Source organism: Calliphora vicina, chromosome 4 (genome assembly GCF_958450345.1).
Source record: "Calliphora vicina chromosome 4, idCalVici1.1, whole genome shotgun sequence".
NCBI classification, from domain to species: domain Eukaryota; kingdom Metazoa; phylum Arthropoda; class Insecta; order Diptera; family Calliphoridae; genus Calliphora; species Calliphora vicina.
In genome coordinates this window covers 30,768,237-30,791,550 of record NC_088783.1, presented here as the reverse complement: position 1 = coordinate 30,791,550, position 23,314 = coordinate 30,768,237, and the positions used below count along the sequence as shown (strand labels likewise).

General features: G+C 29.0%; 1 protein-coding gene across 2 annotated transcripts in view; it reads left to right on the top strand.

The window, feature by feature from the left end:
• Window positions 1–23,314, top strand: part of shakB (shaking B) — a 180,353-nt gene that overhangs the window by 117,601 nt on the left and 39,438 nt on the right. For both annotated transcript variants that reach the window (XM_065507048.1, XM_065507050.1), the window contains exons 3-4: window positions 6,212–6,345; window positions 6,464–6,653. In XM_065507048.1, the coding sequence (XP_065363120.1) occupies window positions 6,212–6,345; window positions 6,464–6,653 (324 nt within the window). The remainder of the gene's footprint in view (window positions 1–6,211; window positions 6,346–6,463; window positions 6,654–23,314) is intronic.

The following is a 23,314-nucleotide window of genomic DNA, read 5'->3' as shown; positions in this document are numbered from 1 at the left end:
TCTACCTTGCTAAAAGTGAGAACTCACCATACAAAAATTAAGTCTTCTGTAAGTGAGATGGCGAGCGCTACGTTTGCTCTCCTAGCTACTGAATTACAGAAGACATGATTTCTGCATGAGAGAGTTTTCACTTGGAAGCAGTTCGTGTATGTTTTGTTCAGTTTTGCCAGATTTGTAGGTGGTACTTGGCAAATTTTCAGAGTGTTATAAAATAACATCAAAGTCGCGTTTATGTAAATTAAAATAAACTATTTTTAAAAACATAAAGTAGCTTTTGTTAATTCAAAGTTTATTCAAAGTGATATATCACAATGTCATATATAATTTTACTGTGCTAAAACTGTTACAATGTCAACTACTAATTAACAAAGATAAAACAAAACAATAAAAAACTATCAACTTATTGCATCATAAAATGAAAGGCAAACATTTTCAGAGATTGAGTACTACATTATAAACACATAAAACAATATAAAACTGTTTATAATTTTTATAAACAAACTATCAGTATGACATGTCTCATTATTATGTAATCAACAACAACAACAAAAAAAATAAATCAAGGAAAACTAAACACTATGAAAAATTTTAACATTGTGCCATCAAAAAAATCTCAACAAAAATATACCAAAATAAAAACTAACAACTAAATTAATGAAAACTTAAACAAACAACAAAAACATCATATGAAAATTTCATGAAAAATTCTCATTATCACTGCTATAAAAAATCAATAACAGAAAAATTTTCACATTTCAACAAATTAAGTTCAATCAAGCATTATCAAAATGTCATTAAATTCATATTAAACATTTTGCTGCATTATTGCGAAAAATTAAGCCCTGCTATAACCAAATTATTATGCTTCAAAAAACACTCGTTTGGGAATGATAATTTTACAAAAAATTTAAAAAAAAAAACAAATTTAACTACAACAAATTTAAAAGCTCGTTTCACGCGTTCAAAGTGTTAATGAAATTTTTTTTTAAAAAAACAAAACATTTAAAACATACAAAAGCGTAATAAAATAAAAACACACTTAATACTCAGCATTTTCTTTTCTTTCTTGTCAAAACACTCACTCAAAAATATACACTTTTAAAACACTTTATTATAAGGAAAAAAAAAATAAAAAAAGAACAACACAGAAAACTTAAGTAGTCGCAACAAGTTTTTAAACACTTTTTTATACATTTAATTTTTCACCTCACTCTCACTCACTCACTTAAAAACACTCAGAAAAAAATAGTTCAAAAGAAAAACTAAGGCTAAAATCCAAGACAAGAAACAAGGCCATAGTTTTTTTCACATTTAATTTGCTAATTATTAGAACAATACAAAAATTTATACATTAGCTACAATCTAAACAAATTTTGTTAATTAATTAATTATTCATTAAATTAAATTAAAAAAATTCACACCGTTAAAGCTCAAATCCTTAAAAACAATTTACTAACCAAACTGTTATCACACAAATCCCTTAAAACAACTTCAATTTAATGAAAAAGTTATTAAGCTAAATTTTATAAACCAACAAAATTTAAACACTTTCAAACTTAAAAACTTTATAACTGACTGTATTGCTTTCAATTTCCCTGTTTTTAACAAAACCTTTATGTGTCTTCTTTATATCAATGTATTTTTAAGTATGTTTAAAACTATACGAAATCTATTCGAAACAAAATTACTAGTATGTATTTATTTATTTAAATGATGTATGTAAGTGAAACTTTTATGCTTTGAATGTATTTTTTTTCCAAAACAAAATTTAAGGTATTAAAACAAAAATTAAAGTTCTTTAATGTTTAAAATCCTAAAGAAAATCATAACAAAATTTCTAAGTACCGTTTAGTTTCCTTTAACAAAAAATGTTTCTTTTAAGTTCGTTTTGTGTTTTTTATTTTCTTTTCTTATTTTCACCTTAGTAAGTACGTTTCTTCTTTTTTCAACCAATAAAAATGTTTCACCTTCACCACTAAAAACTAAAATCACTAAAGTGACTTCAAAATCACTTTAAAATAATTTCTCTCACCTTTAACAACAGTAGAAAATCACAAATTTCACCTCACTTTTCAGCTACTTTCAAAACATCAACTACAAAAGAAATGGTTTCTCTCACCTCACATACTCAGTCCACAAAATAAAAATAAACAATTGAATTCCAAAACTCACCATAATTCAATTGTCACCACTTAAACCACATAAGAAAAAAAATACTTTTTTTGACAACTACTGCTAATTTAGAACTCACCACCTCTTTTCACCACAAAAAAAAATAGTTTTTGGTCTTAAGTCAACTGAACTAAAAACTCACAATTTCACTACCACAAAAATAAAATCACTCGCTGCTACTTCAATTTAAAATTAATTCAAATTGAAAATTAACAACAATTCAACTTGTTCACCTTCAAATTTCACCATTCAAATTCAACAAATGCCAGAAATTCAAAACAAATTATTTAAATGTTCACAACATTCACTTCAACTAATTTTGTTCACCACTCTTTTTTCACCACAAAAAAACAGTATCACTGCTAAATTCTAATTTCAATACAACTTTAATTGATTCTCTATTTTTTCACCACCTTCTCACTCACCAAATTCAAAAATTATATAAAAATTAACCTAATTAGTTAAAATAAAATTTAGAACTAAAAACAATGGATTAATTTAAAATATAAAAAAATAAAACTGATATTATCGAAATTTCATAACAGCAACTATTAACATTAAATCTCTATCTCTCTGTCTAACTCAATTCAATTTCATATCGTTTACTATGAAAAAATTGTACAAAAACCTATAAAATATCGATTCAGTGGTCATCGTTATTAAACAAACAAAAAAAATAAAATTTACAAACAAAAAAATTGCATTAAATATCAAAAATGTATCATTTTCGTTACAAACAAGAAACAAATTTGAAGTCATTCAAATGACATTTTTTCTCTTGTAGAAGATCATAGTTATTAACATTAAAAGAGACATTTTAATTTTCATTGGAGGAGAAAAAATATAACTAAATTTAAATTTATATATTTTAAGATTTTTTGTGGCAAATTTGAAAGTAGTTTAGAAAGTTTTGTGGATATGCCGCGTGAGTAAATTAATTTTTCTCTATAAGTAATCCATTAGTATCTTTACTCGTTCCTGTACGCTACCGAGTAATTCAAAACATGACTGTGGAGAACCGGTAAGAAGTCCAGATATAGCAAAGAACGTCTTGCTACCTCTTATAGAAAAAAAGACGTAAATGATTCATTCGGCACATGAAAAATTCACTTATTTAACGGACGTCTAACTGAATTTATACATTCACTCATTATTTAATGTATCGCATTATTACAGTTGAATATTTAAAATATTCATAGACCCCAATTCAACGTATTCATGTTTGTCCCATGGACCTAACCCAGGCGCGGATCCAGGGGGTGAAAAAAGGACATTCCCCTTTCTGTTCCATATTCAGACAATTTCCAGAATAATGCAGCAGCTACATTATATACTGCTTTGTTTCCTGAATGATTTAGTAGTGCACCTAAAACTGTTTTATGGTTTGTGCATTTGATAACACACTGCGTATTATTCCATATTCCACAAAAGCACCATGTTATCGACATTATGTATAGATGTCTTTACTAATGATAGAGGTAAATCAATGGTAAATGTAGTTGATAAACCTTAAATGATGTTAAAAACCATCAATTATTTAGCAATTGTCCCAAATTCAATTAAATTTTTGACCTCTAAAATAATTTCCGGAAGTGGTCTTTATATGAGCCGATTGAAGGTTGGCCACTGCTTGCTAACATATTTCCAGTCAATATCTATAAAATTCGCTTTTAGCCGTTTCAGAATGGTCAAATGTGACACTGCATTACCTTTGGAAATTGCTACTTTGAGCAAAAAATTAAACATCTACCGAAAACTATTCGAACTGTTATATAAATATAATAGATTGATTTACCTATGAACCAATTTTGGTGATTTTCATTAGCTTATCATCAATTATCAGAGCATATTTGATAACGATAAAGTACAGTAAAGCAGAGTACAATAAATAAGAACAAATATATGGTAAAATTAAGGCAAAGGAACTTTACCACTAAAACTTTTCTCAGTATACCCAGATAGATTTGAAATGATGTGGAATTTAAGTCACAGAAAAATCCTTAATAAGATATTCTCTCATAAATAAAATTTTTCTAAAATCTACTAAAACAATTTGAGATGTACGAGTACTTTCTAAATATGTATTAATTTAAAAAAATCTCAAAATTTAGCAGATTTGAATGCAAATCTGCAGTGTTATTCGTAGTAAATGTTAAACGTATTGAAGGTTTTTGAAAAGGAATGTATTAATCTAATAGTATAAACCTATTAATAACATTCACATTTTATTACAGATAAAGCTGCTTTAATTAATAAATTTAACAAATGTAAATTAAACTTTAAAACTTTAAAACCCATATTAAAATGTTTCTTTTATGGTCCATAACATAATATTTTTTTTTAATTGAAATTTAATTTTTAACTTAATTACGAAACAAATTTGCATTCCTATCAAATAAATTTTTTTTATAAAAATTTTAAGTTTTATTTTACGTTTTTTTCTTTTTCTATTTATACAATACTTAATTCAATTATTTTAGGTTAAGTATATAGTTATTATTATTAAACTAAAAATACAACAAATAAATGAATAAATTTTGTTTTTATCTATTTTCAAATGAAATAACTTACATACATAACAAAATTATTAAATATATATTTTCGAAAAACAATTATTATGCAAAAGTACTACAACACTTTACTATATTTTTAAAATGAATTTAAATTTTATTCTTATTTTCTATTATTTAAAATGTAATTTCTACTGAAAGTAACAAATACATAATAGTGATAATAAAAAGATAAAAAAACTAGAGAAATTAATTAAACAAATAAATAAATAAAAAGGCAAAAACTATTTAAATATGTAGCTATGTATGTATGTGAATTGTAGGAGCAATTAGAGCGCTATTTAAATACTAATGTTATTGAGTAAATATAATTGATATTGAAAACAATTGAACCAATGGTTCTCAAATTAGAAACTTTATGGGTCCTTGGAGAGATACGCAAACAATTTCTGAATTATATATATCAATTTTATAACAACTTTAATTTTAATATTATCCCACAGTCAACTTCTGACAATTTCTAGAATAATCCAGCAAAGCTCTCTAGAATGTTCTATTTCCAGAATGATCTTGCAATGCTTTAACAAATTATTCATGGTTTGTGCCTTTGATAAAACAGTATTATCGACATTTTTAAAAAGTCTCCACTAAAGGTAATATAGTTCATAATCAGTATGAATATCGAAACTAGCCATTAAAAACCAATAAATTTAAATAGATAAACGTAATTTTATACCAGATATACCTGAAAACTTTATTTTTCTATAAAAATAGTGTATGATTATCACAGCTGAATGTGATCAAGACATGTTCATTCCTTGAGCATTCCTAAGACTTCTTCATTTATCAAAAGATGATACTTTATTCATGGTAATTTTGAAGTCAAAAATCGCCCTGTTTCCTTTACCTCGGAGTGTACTACTATGTTTTAATATTAATTATGAGATAACAGGAAATTGAAATGTTAATACTAATTATTTGTTCAATATTTGCATACTAAACAATAGCGAAAAAACTTTTCACTAAATACACAATAAACAAATATAAATATTGGAATACATACTTATATATAAATCCAAAAAAACTATTACCTAATAGTTCAATAGTTATAAAACTATGAAAAAACCCTAATTGCATACATAAATATTTATTTGTTTAATTAATATTATCATAACTACTAAATACTTCCACTACAACATTTACAACTAAACGATTGAATAGCTAAAAACAATTTTTATTGTATGTATTTATTATTGTAATTATAAATTAAAACAAAAGCAAAAACAAACTACTAAACCAAAATCCTAATACATAGTTTAAATCTTTATTATCTACTACAAATTTTAATAATAATAACAACAAACCGGAAAACTAATATATTTAAATTTATTTTATCTAAAATTAATAATAAAAGTTTTTAATTTAAAAAATTTCACACATCATTAAAAATTTTACTAATACAAATTTATTTTTATATTTCCCTTTCCCACACACAAAAAAAAACAAACAAACCAAATTTGACCTAATAGGTGTCTCATGTTAAAATCGATTCACCTGTATTTCGCCTACACACAAATGCAACCGTTATATTATTAATAACATTTTCAATTGCTGTTACAACGCGTCAATACGTAGGAAATCCAATAGACTGTGTACATACAAGGTGGGTAATATTGTTTTTATAACAATGCTGAAAATACGGAAGTTGTTATGATTAAAAAAATTTGGTATTAAAACTTTTTTTCTTTAAAATTTACTTTAAATTATATAAATTAATATAGAGACATTCCGGAAGATGTACTTAATACATATTGTTGGATACATTCAACATACACTGTGGTGGATGCTTTTATGAAAAAGCAAGGTTCCGAGGTGCCTTTTCCTGGGGTTCATAATTCACAGGGACGTGGACCTCTAACAATAAAACACACAAAATATTATCAATGGGTGGCGTTTACGCTATTTTTTCAGGTAAGCTAAAACATTATTGCATTAAATAATAAATTAACTTGATATAAAACACTTATGAAATTGTGATATACTGTCACAAATAAAGAGAACTGTTTAACCCTAATATTTAAAATTAAAATCGATAATACAGTTTAAAAGTTGTAAACATTTCCTTTTTGAATTATTGTAATAGAATAAGGTACTTATTTTTGCTAGATATACCAAAACAGTGAGTACAGTTTAAGTTACCCACCATCAGGAAGACTGAACTAAGTAAAATTTTACCACTAAATGAGAATTAGCGCGGTGAATACAACCAAAGTTATGAACCACTAAAAGTGCACCTGATGACTGTATTATCGGTATAAAAATATAATAAGATATGATAAAACAGTTCATGACAAATGTTGCAACTACTTGAGGTGAATTTCAATTATTCTCCATTACTATGGTGAATAGCATTTGTAACAACCACAATCTTTAGCAATTACATAAACCGGTTGTATCGACATACAGAGAATTTGAGAAATAGCAATTGTAACAACCATCATTAGTAAATTTTACCAGTGTGTTAAAGCAGTTTATTAATAAAGGGTTACTAAATTTGGTTATTTTTGTTAAGTAATTAATAAAAATGAACTTATGTATTAGCTATTAAACTTAATTGCCTTAACTTTATAGATAACTTTAAAGAAATTGCGTAGTTTTTCAAATACATATAAACTAAATTGTGTTTTTTGCTGTCAGAAACCAGTTTTTGTACAAATAAATTTGTTAATGAGTTATTATCACAATCAAATATTAATATCTGCGAATTCATATTGTTATGTTTTATTTTTGTTGCAAATAAAGCGTCAAGAAATGTTTAACTTTATAAAAACTCTAAATTTATTAAAACTTACACATAATAATCCATCAGACACAATATGGACTAGGGATTCCTTGTTTTCGTACCCCACTAAAAGTAATTGAATTCTCATCTCGTCATCGTCAAAACAAATTCCTTAAATATTAATTGAAAAATTAGACTCCAATTAAACGTATTCGTGATTGTCCCATGGACCTAACCCAGGCGCTGATCCAGGGGGTGAAAAAAGGACATTCCTCTTCCCCTTTCAGTTCCATATTCAGACAATTTCCAGAATAATGCAGCAGCTGCATTATATACTGCTTTGTTTCTTGAATGATTTAGCAGTGCACCTAAAACTGTTTTATGGTTTGTGCATTTGATAACACACTGCGTATTATTCTATATTCCACAAAATCACCATGTTATCGACATTATGTGTAGATGTCTTTACTAATGATAGAGGTAAATCAATGGTAAATGTAGTTGATAAACCTTAAATGATTAGATTTAAACCAGCTGTCAAAAACCATCAATTATTTAGCACTTTTCCTAAATTTAATTAAATTTTTGTCCTCTAAAATAATATCCGGAAGTGGCCTTTATATGAGAAGATTGAAGGTTGGTCACTGCTTGCTAACATGTTTCCAGTCAATATCTATAAAATTCGCTTTTAGCCGTTTCAGAATGGTCAAATGTGACATTGTATTACCTTTGGAAATTGCTACTTTGAGCACAAAAATAAACATCTACCGAAAATTATTCGAACTGTTATATAAATATAATAGATTAAAATACTTATGAACCGATTTTGGTGATTTTCATTAGCTTACAATCAATTATCAGAGCATATTTGATAACGATACAGTACAGTAAAGCAGAGTACAATAAATAAGTAATTGAATTTTCATCTCGCCATCGTCATCGTCAAAACAAATTCCTTATTATTAATTGAAAAATTAGTTAAAATAGAACCTAATTTTTAATCGTTGTATTTATTTTATAGAAATACATAGAGTCGATTTTAACCAAAACAGCGGGTTTCATGTCTTAAGCTAAGTACCCTGTTCAAAATTTCGTGCAAATTCCGTCAAACTACATATACAACATTTGTTGTATATAAAATTTTTCGCACGAAACAACCATAATTTTTCGCAAATATGAACAGAGTACTAGGCTTAAAAGCCGAAACAGAAAATCAACAATTACATATTCTTAGTTTACTTTACAACTAATTTCAGCAGAAAACTTATAAGGTAAAACATATGGTAAACGACGCAGTAGTCAACAGGATTTTAGAAACGATTGATCCACCAAATTATTTTATTTAAATTTGAAAAATACGATTTTATTTATATGTCGGATTTGAGGCCACAATGCTCTACTTTTACAGATCTTCTCCATGTTTTTCGTTGTCGTCCGACTTTTCTCCCTTGCAGATTCCATTGTAAACTGGCCTTTGCTATGTTGGAGATGCATTTAAGGTGCGTGTTCCCAATCCCCTACCATTTACGACAACGGGCTTCGTGTGATGCGGCTTGGACAAAATATTTTGTTTATTTTGGGCAGATATTTATTTACAAACTTGTAGTTTTATTATTAAGGACTCAGTGTCTTTCTACGTTTCATACCCGTAGATAAGGACCGACTTTACGCTGGAATAATGGATATGATGATTTTGTGCCTCTTAAAAATTTTGGAAGAATTCCAAACTTTACTCAGAGAGGCATATACACTACGCGTTCGGTTTATTCTGTTTGCGGAATCTTCATCTGCGCCTCCAAGATAGGTAAATTTATTTACGTTTTCTATCTCAGAACCGTTTACAAGTATTGGGTTAGTGTTTGCAGCGACTGGTTTTGGCCGGTTAAGCCCGACCCGCATTCTACCCTCTTGCAGCCTATCGAGTTTTTGTTGAATGCCGTCCAATGTATGTGACATAAGGCATATTTCGTCTGCATAGTCAAGGTCATACAGCCGTTGGTTCAGGTGCCATTAGATTCCATTTGATACCTCTATGTTTGTCTGGTGTTCATATCAAAAGCCATGCTTACACTTCCTTTGAAACGCACTTTACATGGATCGTTCCGGCAGCTCCTTCATAAGGCATATGAGATGCTCATGAATTCCAATATTTTCCAGTGTAAAACATATTGTCTATTGATGGTATCGAATGATCTTTCGAAGTCCACAAAAACTTAGAAGAGCGGGGAGTTGTCCTCTGCGGACTGTTCGATTATATTGCGCAATGTAATGATTTGGTCTACACATGATCTATTCTGTCTAAATCCACTCTGTTCATTCCGAAGAGATTTTTCAATGGTTGGCGAAATTCGGTCTGAGATGATGTTATAACAATACCTTCTGGATGGTATTCAACAGAGTTATGCCTCTCCAGTTCCTACATTATTGGATTTCTTCTGAGACGGTGGACTGTGTGAGTCTGTTGCCAGAAATGGAGACTCGAAGAATTCTTTACATCGTCCAAGCTGATCTTCGATGTCAGTGAGGATGTTGCCACATCTGGCCTTTATATTTGGTGTGGTCGCGAGTTTGGTTCCGCTTAACTGCTTTTCATGGCCATACAGAATATAAGTTCTCAAAAACTTTTATGGTAGGTTCAAAATTCATATTTTCAAATGGTAAAACTGTTAAGTGCTGTCAAATTTTATTATTTTTGATCTTATTTCATTATGATTTTTTTCTAATTTATATCTAAAATAAGAAAAAACGGTGTTAAAGCGGTTTCTCTGATAGCTTGAAATGATTCGTTCGTACATCATTTTTCATATCGATCCCACTGTGCAATATTTGTCAAATCAAAAATGTAATAGAGATACATATTTTTTACATTAAACAAAATGCTCTAATTGAGTTACTATTACTTTTATTAATAAATAGTGCATGCATTAAAGAAAGTTTTCTTGAAAATTCATTTTACATAGATTTATTTTAACAAGTTAATTTATAGATTTTACAAATATTGATACCGAATATCATTAAAGATATTTTTAGCAGCAAGTCTCTAATTCTCTATATATTGATTGTTAATACACATTGATTTTACACACTGTGTATGTGCAACATATAGATTGAACTAAATAAACATCATGCAAATGGAAAAATAGAACAGGCCTTTAGTGTGGCGAGCGAGCATCTTTACAACAAGTGAAGAATAGAAAAAAAACTAAATTTTTCTTGATTTCCTTTTGTATTTCTGTTCCATAATGGAAACAATGTATCTAAGTATTCTTAGCTGTATGTAAGAGCATGTGAGTTAAATAAACAAACAAACAACAAAAAAAGAGTCGAATTGAATAATTATTTTGTTTATTGTTATATAGAAACCACTTACTAAATTTTAAATAAATATTACAACTCTCACTAATGCATGCAAATGAAAATAATAGAACAAACTACAGCTGAAATTATAACACTTGCATTTTAAGGAAAAATATTATTGAAACTTTTAAAAAGCTGACATTTATTATTAATAAACTATAGAGATGTTGGTTAAAAATTGAGGAGAATTATTCCTTCTTTTTTATTTAAGCCCATGTAAGAAATTAACTGCAGAAAAAAATGTTTCTTATTTATAAAATATCCATTTAGACGTCTATGCCGGAAATGTAAAACTATAGTGCTGTGCATAATGGTGTCTATACTTTAGTGGCATTATGCATCAATCTAAATTAACCCTTTATGGGCTGTAATACGGGTTATTATACATCACCCTCATCTCACTCTTGTGTGTAAAACTACATAAAATTAATCTTTTTTTTATACCTTTAAAAGACATTTATATAGAGTTGATCATGAAATTTCTTGATATTTTCTGCGCATGAGTTCAGCACAGAAAACGCATTAATTGATCCAGAAATATTTTTTTAATGTCAAGATATTAAAATACATAGAAATATCGTATGTGTGGAAAACAACACAAGAGGGGTAATTTGGTAAAGAATTATATCTTTCTATTTTGAATTGTTTTCATACAATATTTAACATATTTAACAAAAATATTTATTGGAAATATGTGTGAAATACAACACAAGCGGTTAAACAACGTTTTATTGAAAATTAGATGGCTTTTAAGTTTTGTTTTAATACAAAATTTGAGAGGGCGATATAATTTCTAAACCAATTACACCAATATTAATTTAATTCCATCCCTAAACTTTAAGTCACCAACTGGTTCCTAAAGTGTTAATATATAATAAATATGTATGAAGAATAAAATCAGCCAGTTTTATGGATTCGGATATGATATCTCCCATTGTTTAAATTGGCGTTAGTTTTTGTTCTGGCCGAAAGCTGAGCAGCAGTATGCATTTTTATAAAATCTATATATTAGTGCATTTGTCTGTAGCTGTAAACATTTCTTAATGTACGTAGCAAAGAAAATCAAAAGGAATAAAATTGAAATGAAAAAAGAAACAACTTAAAAAATTTGTATCATCATTAAAAAGTAGACTTATAGCAATTGTTGATTGTTTGTGCAGCGGCAGTAGCAGCAGCAACAGCAACATCATCAACAACATCACCATCAGCTTGATGTATTTGGGCAACAATCCAAATGCATTTCATTATAAACACTGAGCGAGCAACAGCATGCAGGGAATTAAAAGACGAACTAAGAAAACAAAAAAAAAATATCAGAAAATCGAAAAGAAAAACTAAAGGAAACATATAAATTTGTAACTAAGAATAAGTATTATTGTTAAGAAATTAATTCAGATTTCTATTTGCTTTTTTCATTAGTAACATTTCCATTTCCTTGCAAGAAAACATATGTCATTTGTATATGGCCACATGTGGCAAATATAAAAACAACAGCAGAAAACAAAAACAAAAAAAAGTAGACAGACACGGCCACATATGAGAGACAAGACAAAATGGACGTGATTTGTTATAAAAATCTTAACACGACATTGAAGTTTAGTGACGACGACTACACTATACTTAGTTGAAATGGACGGACGGACAGACAGATAGACATGCCTGCAAACTAAAAACAATCTTGATAACATTTGCTAACAAGCAGCAAAGCCGGCAGATAACATTTTCAAGTGCAAGAGCAATAATAATGCATTAAATTTTTAAAATAGATTTTGAAAATTTTTCCACTTTAACATTTTATAGAAAACCTTAATAAACACACACAATTTTAATTTTTATAAAACTTTTTGTTTTGCCATTTCATTGTCTTGAATAATCAAAACTTAACACTACACATGTCATTAACACTCTGAAATGTTTCCCCTTGCTTGTATCATATATTTTTACCTATTTTATATTTAATTTAACTAAAAATTATGTTGGCTCATAAAACATTTTACAAAATAGGTCAACCATCAATGAATTTTGTAAATTCAGTTGTAAATGTTGCATCCCTCCTCGGCCTAGCCACAACTAAGACATTAATTGACAGCAAGTTTATGCTCTCATATGCTTAGATTTTGTGTGCACCTCTTCCCGATAAATCAACTTTAGACTACACATTTATATATCTACATATATATTTTTATTGTTTTAAGTTTTATTTAATTGTTTAAATATTTAACAATGTAGTTTGGATGGAAAAATGGGCTGACAGACAGACAGTTGAACATGCATATATGTCAAAATTTATTAATAAGCCAAATGTAGGCAATGGTCAATTTAAATGTACACTATTAAGGCAATTAAAAACAATTAAGTGATTTAATCGGGACTCCAGATTATGCAATACCATCTGTTATAGGAATAAACAATTAATTATTGAAATTTTAACAGATTTCTTTTTTAGTATTTAGTATTTTTCTAATTATATTTTATCTCATATAAGAGATTTTTTCACGTTAAAGAGATTTTGGATGCGGGTCTTATATGGGTGTTATATTTAAGCCAAATTATATTTTAAGCAATCTTAATAGTAATCGTCCTTCGGCAAAAATAACGAAATATCTTCAAAATTTCAACCTGTATTTTACGCACAAGCTTCAAATGGACAAGTGGCCGGATGGATATCGCTAAATCGGTTCGAAATATGGCTCTGAGTGAATTGGAATTGGTACAAAATACTTGAGGCAATTAGAATTCACATTCATTCAGGAAGATCCATTACATCATATCAAAGTGTATGTATATGGTGCACTATTTTCGACGCATGTCATCGGGAAAACCATGTTGAGCGATATACAACCATGATAAAAGTATTTTAATTATCGAAGGAAGGTTTTTACAAGACTCCTAATATCTCACTTTCGTGATCTGCAGAAACAATTTTTATAGAATTAACCACATAAAGCCAGGTCGCATTAGGAACAAACAACTTGGGTGTCACGAAGATCAGCAACTTGATGAGCACCTCTGTTCCTAAACAATTGATATGCCAGGCTGTAGTGATAAAGGTTAATCGAGATTTGGAACAGATGGTGATCCTACAGACCGTCCAGCAGCAATTTCCTAACGGAAATCTTGAAACAGTAAAAGCAGTTCTTTATTGGATACATTGTTGGAAGCATTGGCCTCATCGGCGTGCAGACGTTAGTCCACAAAATGGTAGAACAATCTAATCAAAATATCTTAGCTCAAATATGGTATCGAACCTGGATACCACGAGATCTACTCCGCCTATGCGATCATTGTATTCTCGAATAATTTGTGGGCAGTCGATTTCGATGAATATATTCTGATTTCTATCATACCTTTGATTGTTGTTCAGCAGTATTGGTTCTTCTGAAATGTTTAATACCTACATAAGTCGATGACATTCGGACACATTTCTTATCCTTCCATAACACAGTATTCACATCAACTCCAAGGATTGAGGCCATGTATTCTAAGTAAAATCATCTCTTACACAAAAGCAAATCAACAAGAAATATCACAAAAAAATAAATTCCTCTGGGTTGTAAATAGACTAACAGCGGCTTCGATGTATAAAAGTTATCAAAATACAGGATGTGATGCTCGAAATTATGAATCTCCAATCATTTAAGGTAGCTCCAATGTATAGTGAATCAGTGAAATGATATCTCCGGACCCATTGTAGATTTCAAAACGGTATGCAAAACCATTTGAATCACAGGGCACGAAAAATTTGATCCCCGAGAACTCGAGAAATTTTTCATCAGACATTTGCTCCAAATTGATATTTTTCTTTTAAGGACATTTAGTAAAATCGATCTTTAACACAATAGTAAAATAATAGGATGCAATAATAGAACCATAAGCAAACAATAGTGTTTTATGAAAAAAAAGTGAAAACAACAATGTAATTGAGGATGAAAACTGTTAAAAATTTCGCTATATCTGTAATATAATGGTAACTCTCTAAAGCAGTGTTGCCATTTTAGAAATGAAGAAAAGCGTCAAGTGTATATTAAAAACGGATAAAAAGGGTAAAAATATCACGAAAAAAAGAGTAAAAAGCGCCAAGAGAAAAAATGGAAAATTTTAACAAAAAATTTTAAAATTTATATAAAATATATTATAAAAGGGTAATAAAATTGGCACTCAAAACAAGGATAAAAAGCAAAAAACTTTAAATATAAAAAGCAGGTTTAAATTTTGAATTGAATTATTTATTTTATTATTTACTTAGGAGTAAACAAAACCTTAAAATAAAATAACAATTCAATAAAAAACAAATTAAGGATAACTTTTTATAGAAAAACAATTTTATTTTCAAATACATCTTTTTAGTAATCAGCATCATCACCGGGTAGAGTATCCAAAACCGAAACCGAAAACCGGTCAACCGGTTTTTTTCATCTTTGTAAACTCGACCAGTTTCGGGTTTCTTAAACATTTCGGTTTTTTGAAAAACCGGGTTTTGAAAAGCTCATTTAAACATATTTTTGAAAAATTATGATAAAATTTTTTAAAATATTGATTAATTTTATAGAAAATTGCAGAATTTGACAACATTTCGTGAAATATATTAAATTATTGCCTTAAGAATTCAAAAATTTTAAATTATCGTATTTTTCATATTGAATACAAGTTTAATATAAACCGGTTAACCGGTTTTTTTGAAGACAAAAACCGAAACCGGAAAATCGTTTTTTTTAAAAGATAAAAATCAAAACCGGTTTTTTTAAAAACACACCTTTTCGGTTAAACCGGAAACCGGTTTTTAAATTTTACTTAAAATTTTTTTTAAACGATTTTAATAAAATACTCATGTGGCAAATTGTCCCACGTGTAATCGAAATAAATTTCGAACGCAAATATTATAATTATCTATACAACTTATTCGATATCAAATATGAGAATACCAAAAATTAAAAAACGCATGTTCTAATAAATATTCGATCGTGTTCGACTGCGGTAATTAGCCCTCAGATTTTTTACAAGTTTGATTTGTTACAAAATCATATGGTTTTAACAAAAAGCACCAAAAGAGCCACAAAATATGGAAAAAGCGTCAAAAAATACCCATTTTAAAAAAGGGCATTTGGAAAAAATAAACGGGTAACGAGACCAAAAAAGCGTCATAAAATACCCGAAAAGCGTCAAAATGGCAACACTGCTCTAAAGTTATTATAAAGCAAATTAATAATTTTTAAATCTTCTCAAAAAACTAAAACAAAAACTCGTTTGCAGCAGTTTCATGATGATTAGGACGCAAAAGTAAAAACACTCTCTCTTAAAAAATTTCTTATGTTTATGTCAGTGGTTGGCACTCATAGCCACCAATGTCCGAATGTGATCGCACATTCACAAGTACGACACGATCGTTAACGAAGCTCATAAAAATAAGTAAATGTTGACTAAAAATATGGTGCAAAAAAAAAGAAGTGATTTCATATTTTTTTATTAATTATTTTTCCTACACATCTGTTGCATCTAAAGCATAATTTGTAAATTGGTGTCTATCTGTGTGATACGATTTTTCCTTAAATTCTTATCTTTTTGCCCAAATACTATTTTTTTATTATTTAACTAAAAATAGAACAGTTTTATTATAAAAGGGTGAAATACAAATCTTTTCCATAACTGAAACTGCCCACAAAAATATTACAAATAAATTTTAAAAGCACATGTAAAAAAGAAAAAAAAACACACTGACACATAAATAAACTTAAATGTGCGTATAGTGTTTTCGTTTTTCTTTTTGGCCACAAAATTATTATTTATTTGCTTGCTGTATATATGAATTGCCTAAATGTTCACAAAAATCCCTCGAAATTATATTTTAGCCATTATTATGTGTGTGCTGGTTCGGTTGTACGAATATGTTTCAGGCAGCTGTCAATGCAGCAGACATTCAGTTGCGTTGGAGTCAAATATTTAGCAGCAGGCAAAAAGTGAAATGTGCATAAGCAAAAGTTACAGTAATAGACAATTCTACATTTGAAAATAAACATCAAACAAACAAATAGCAAAACGCATGTTTTTATGCAAACATTTTGTTTTTAAAATAAAAATTTAATCAAAAAAATATTTTTTTTTTAAATTTTTAATTAAAATTAAAACAATTATGTGTTTATTAATTTGCACATTTGTTTACCTTTAAATAAATATACTATATAAAATTATATTTAGTCTAGTCTTTTAGTTTTCTTTAATAAATATTTACCATAAACATTATATGACCCTGTGGGCATTTCTCTATATATTGTTTCACATGACAATGCGGTCAAGTTATTTGTTTGCTGATTCCTTTACATGTTCGTTTATTGTTTTGCAGCAAAAGTTCATTGTCAACCTCTGAAGTTTAAGGGCCACAAATATTTTTTCCCCAAAGAATTCCTTTTCTTTTTGTTTGGATATTGTTGCTGTTGTTATTTTTGGTTTGTTTTGTAGTCTTTATGCCTAGCAATAAATGCGGTAGAAATGCGTTCATTGACCAAACAATTTTCTTTTGTCTTAACAGTGTTTATAATATAACTACATACGAACTTAAACTTACATGCATATGTTCATTAGGGAGGTCCTAAACTAAAAGTTGCTGATATGTGTCCAACTAAAATAAAAGTTTAATTAAATTTATGATACCTCACAGTGGTTTTTAAACTTTTTATTTTGAAAATAATTCAAATTTCATATACTCAGTGCTGAGTTGTTTTAGAGTTAATTTGGAATGGGGGCTAGCGGGCAGTTACCCAAAGTTGCTCACCTCGGTTCTTCATTATTTAAATAAAAAGCACAAAAATTTGGTAGTAAGTTCTTAAAATAACTACAAAAAATATTCTTATATAGGTGGGTAATCTCTTTTAGTTCAGAAGATATTTGTGTTAAAATGTTTTATAAAAAAAATTTTCAACAATTTCGCAATATTTTTTAAAACTACCTGCATTTCAAATAATATATATGCAAGTTCCATACGCATCTAAACTCGGAACATCTGAAATGGACCATATTTTTTAAACTTTTTCCCGAATAGGTCTTCATATTATTTCTCTTATAGAAACAACATTTATTCGTGATTGTCTTGTTCCAGAAAGAAAACTTAACGCAGATGCGTACAAAGTAAACATTTTTATACCCTTCACCATGAGTGGCAAGGGTATATATAAGTTTGTCATTCCGTTTGTAATTTCTACATTTTTCATTTGCGACCCCACAAAGTATATATATTCTGAATCGTTTTAGATAGCGGAGTCGATATAGCCATGTCCGTCTGTCCGTCTGTGTGTTGAAATCAACTTTCTGAAGCCCCCAAATAACATACATCAATAAGATGTATGTTATACCTCAATATCTCCGAAATTCTTCCGGCTCGGTTGCTATTTAAAATCGAGAAAATCGGTCCACAAATGGCTGAGATATAGGGAAAAAACCAGGACAACCTCGATTTTTGACCTATTTTTGACCCATATCTGTATTACTAAATCATTAATATAGACAATATGGATATCTAATGATAGATATTTCAAAGACCTGTGCAACGACGTATATATGACCATAGTAAGTTGGACCTACAATGGGTCAAAATCGGAAAAATATTTTTTAACTCGAATGTTTTTTTTCACCAAAATTTTTTTTTCACAAAATTAAAAACTAAAAAAAAAAATTTTTTTAAATTAAAAAAAAATTATTAAATTTAAAAAAAAAATTTTAAAAAACAACTGGAAAAAAAATTAAATTTTGTTTACCTAAAAATATTTTAAATTTTTATTTTAAAGTATATTTTGGTGAAGGGTATATAAAATTCGGCACAGCCGAAAATAGCTCTCTTATTTGTTTTTATTTTAGCCCTATCCAAAAAAAATTCACATTTATATTATTGGATGTATGATTTAAAAATGCAGGATTTACAGTAGATAGTATATCTCTTGACCGCGTTTTTTTAATAACTTATATGTTATTTTTAAATCTATATTTATTCATTTATTCTCACTTAGTTATTGAACAGCAAAATATTTTTTTCTTCGAAAATGTCGAATTTTGTACCAACACAGCGTTATATGTTGGATGTTTAGATTTACTTCTTTAATTTGAAGTTGAATTGAATTAAAATTGCTGATAAAGCTCACCGATTGCTCACCAAAGCTAATGGTGAATGTGTTCCATCGGTTTCAATGTGCGAGAGATGGTTTCTTCGGTTCAGAAGTGGTTGTTTTAATAGCTAATATCAGATCGGAGAGGAGAGTTTCGAAAAATTTAAATAAAATTTGAACAAAATTACCAATTACCAACTTTAAATAATTCTGTGGAGAATTTAAAAAAAAACTTAAAATTTTTGCAAAAATTACATAATACCATGATTATTTTGTGAAAAATATGAACAAATCAAAAAATTTGAAAAATGGAAATTTTTATCCTTTGATCCAGCTCACCAAATACTGACGTCAGGACAAAGATTTTGTGAAATTCTCTCCTCAAACAAACCAAACATTAATTTTAGTTGGGAACATCGACACCTTATTTTTTATCCATATAAACAGGGCCATCCTAATGCATATAAATTAGGATGCTTTCATTTGTATTAATTTCAAAAAAATATTTACAATGTTCCCAACTACTTATAATGAAATGTTACACTACTCTAGCATTAAGCTTTATTGATTTGGATTCTGCCTAAAAAAAAATATTTATAAATAGTGTCTTAAAACAGAAATAAAGTTATATTTTAGCTGGGTACATATTGTATGATTTTATGGGACTATCCTAATGTTTATGCCATATTTTGTGTTAATTTTGTTGAAGTTGCAGCAGCTCAAAAGAACGCCAAATTACGCATATTCTTGCAAATTTATAGTAGTATCCTCATCATACTCGTATATTATACATTTTATTAAACTTTGTCATTTCCGGTAATGAGCAGAGAGTGCAATAATTTAAAATGTATGTATTATGCATGCGAATAATTATGCTTGGTGTTGGTAATATGGTAAGAATGACTTCCTTTTCCTTTGGGCATTTGATGATATGCCATCAATATGATTTTGTAAACAAAATTATAGTTTATTGATGGCCATATTTTTATAACCTTGTTGTGTTTAAAACATACATACAATATAAACGTTTCTTTAGGTTTTTTAAAGTACATATATATTTTTTCAAGTTAAGGAATTTCTTAAGAATATGTTTTGCTATGCCGACAAAGCCCTATCTTAAGGCATTGTAATTCAAATCACAGTATTTTAATAAAACGATTGCAAATTACAATTTCAAATTATTGTTTAATAAACTATAAAAAAAATATTGTTATTGTGTACACGTCCTCTTTTCCTCAATAAAAGTCTACAGTTAAATCTGTTTTTTTGCATTTAAATTCATTTTCCATTCAATTGGACCCAACAACATATGTCACATATCAATTTCTTGATATGTGTGTGCTGATAATGATGTTGAATGCTGATGGAGATGATGTAGATGTCTTATTACTGTTGCGACAGCATCAACATCTCCAACAACAATATTCATAATATGTAGTTTGTCATAACAAATAAACTAGTAAATTGTAGAACAAAATATCAACATATGCATGTTATTAATATGTCATTTTAAATAGAAACAGTGTCGTGATTTTTCGCCACAATATTGAGCGATTTGTTATTCTAGAAATGAAAGAAAAGAAAGGATGCATATGTTGGAATAATGTCCGTATATATATTTTAACATTTTATGTTATTGTTGTTTAACGATTTGAAATCTTAATATGTATTTTAAAAATGAGACTAGGCATGACCATTTCATAATGTTTGATGGAATTGCAGTAGCGTCTAAAGGAAGGGGCTGACTGTTTACTTAATGATGTGCGGTGTTATATTGCTAATATTTCTTTACAAACTACTTATATTGAAAAGTTAAAGAGCAATTCTTGACTTCTTTTAATAATCTTCTCACCTTTCGATGGTCTTAAAAATAACTATAACTTATCGAACTTCTTCGTTTTCGATTCGACTTAGGATAGGATATTTTAAGTTTGGTTTTATTTTCTAATTCTATTAAATGCAGGACATTAGCACAATTTATTGAGGAATTTCTTCCTCTTCCTAACATGCTCCAAAGATTAGCGTTATTATTCGAATAAAAATTATTCGAATAATCGAGGAAAACATAAATTTTTTATTCGAATAAATAATATTTTTCAATTCAGAATATGAAATTATTCCATCAATATTTTTAACTCGTTATTCGTTTGAATAATCGAGGCAATTTTAAAACTTAATCGATTACTCGAATAAAAAAAAATTATAAACTTATATTTAATGAATATAAAACTCGAATAATTACTAACCCTACTAAATATCAAATTGTCGGATAGACCATTACCTGTCAGATGAGCCTTCAACTCCAAATAAACAGTTAACACATTAAATATTCGCCTGATTGTTATCATATTCAAATCTCATTTGTTCTCTTTAGATTTGAGGTATCCCATAGAATGACTGTACTATAGAGTTCTGTCAGTTTCTGACATGTTCATTTCTTTTTCTCTATTAAAATTAAGGATTTTGCATTTTCCAAGGTGATGGTATCCATACATAAGCTAATCCTGGAAAGCTTGTCCACTTTCTCGTTTTTTAAACCTTTTATTCTTCTTAATGTCAATGACCTCAGCCTGAAAGACAGTGTTACGAACTAGGAAACGAAAATATTAATCTATATTTCGGCTTAGTTCGCTCATTACCGTTAATCACCTATTTAGTAATGATACGTATGTATATGGATCGGCTCCTTGGTTATTCCTTACTATTGTTAATTCATCTTCCCTTGAAGCATGTTATCTTTGTGATTTCACACACCATGATGTAGGTGTATTCCGTTGTAATGCTCACGACTAACCACAGGGATCAGTAAAATGTACTGACTAAGGAGTGAGATCGATAAAATCTTAACATCCTTTTGTAAACATTCCTTGATGTATATTTCGGTATTTATGGAGCCCTTTGTAACAAATGTTTGGCTGCTTTTGCCCAACTGCATATTGCTTGCCATACCTTTTAGGAAATAGGAACTTTTTGGGAAAATTTTCTGCTTTTGGGTAAAAATATTGACCCGAAGCTGCGAAAAATTTACCGGAACATACATGTCGCCAGACATTATGCATCAGGTATATTTTTTGAATAAAATTTGACTTCAAAGACTGGAATCAGTTTGACGGCAGACCTTTGATTATTTGGCCAACTTTTTGTAGGACCAAGTTTGGGTTTTGTTGAAAATATTTAATAATTTGAGTACGCACTTTTTTCTCGTCACAAATTTTATTCAGATTAACAACAAATAAACATAATTGACATTAAATATAATAACAATTAAATAATACTTGGGTTAAAAGTATGTATATTAAGGTTTTTTCGATCTCACTCCTTAGATTTTAGTGAGGATCCAGATTAAGTTATTGATGTTTGCGTTAGTGGAAATTTTTAAACAACTGCATCTGCATATACTCATCTGAGTTGCTAAAGTGGCGATTGGTTTCGTGTTGAAGAATTTAATGGCAGGGATAATGTCAAACTGCATGGAGCTTAAAATTGTCGGATTGCGAGAGTCGCGTATGGTACAATTGGATCCAATAGCTCCAGTATTTGTGCTTATTAGTTCATGGTGAGGCCTCTTCGGCGATCACGTGGTGACTGTTGCTTAAACTCAAAAAGAGATTATTAGCTAAATGATTAATGTTTGCCCTCGTGGCAGATTTTAAACAACTAAATATAAATTTATGTTCTGTTGCTACTCATCTGGGACACTAAAGATACGATGGTTGATTATCTTCAGTTTCGAAGAATGTACTAGCTGGGACAGAGCATTTGACATAAGTGATCGGTGTCTTGGTTCCGGAAGTCGTCAATATCCGGAAGTCATCAATATAACCCATAAAGGTTGACTAAAATGAGCCGGAGGCAGTAGTGATCGGCTGATGGCATGCTTAGCTAGTGGCAGCAAAGGGCTCTGTATCCAGGGTAGAAACTTTTCTTTGCGGTAATTGCTACGGGACTGTACTGAGTAAGCAGCAGGTGGTATGATTGTTTTTGCATTGGTCCGTTGCAGCCATGTACAAAGGGGTTACCCTGTGTGATACATTTAGGTCATACAACAAACGCATATAAAGAGTAATAATAGCGACATGTATAAAAACGGCAAATTTGCATTCATTTGTAATCCATATTCCATGATCTCTTTATGTCGATCACTTTTTTAATTATTACGAGAATCGTCAACGATTAGTACTTCATCTACATTAAAAGTAGATTGAGAAAATAATTTACTAAAGCATTTAAGTAAACAAATTTAGATATTACATAAATACCCGCCTCTGCTAGCATTTCCGTCTTACTTTCGTATTCAAGTCCTTTTCCCACTTTTCAAACAGAAAAAAATGACAAAACTGAAACAAAAAATTTAGTATTAGTATTGGTATATCCCGCCATTATCATGAGTGTATGACATTGTT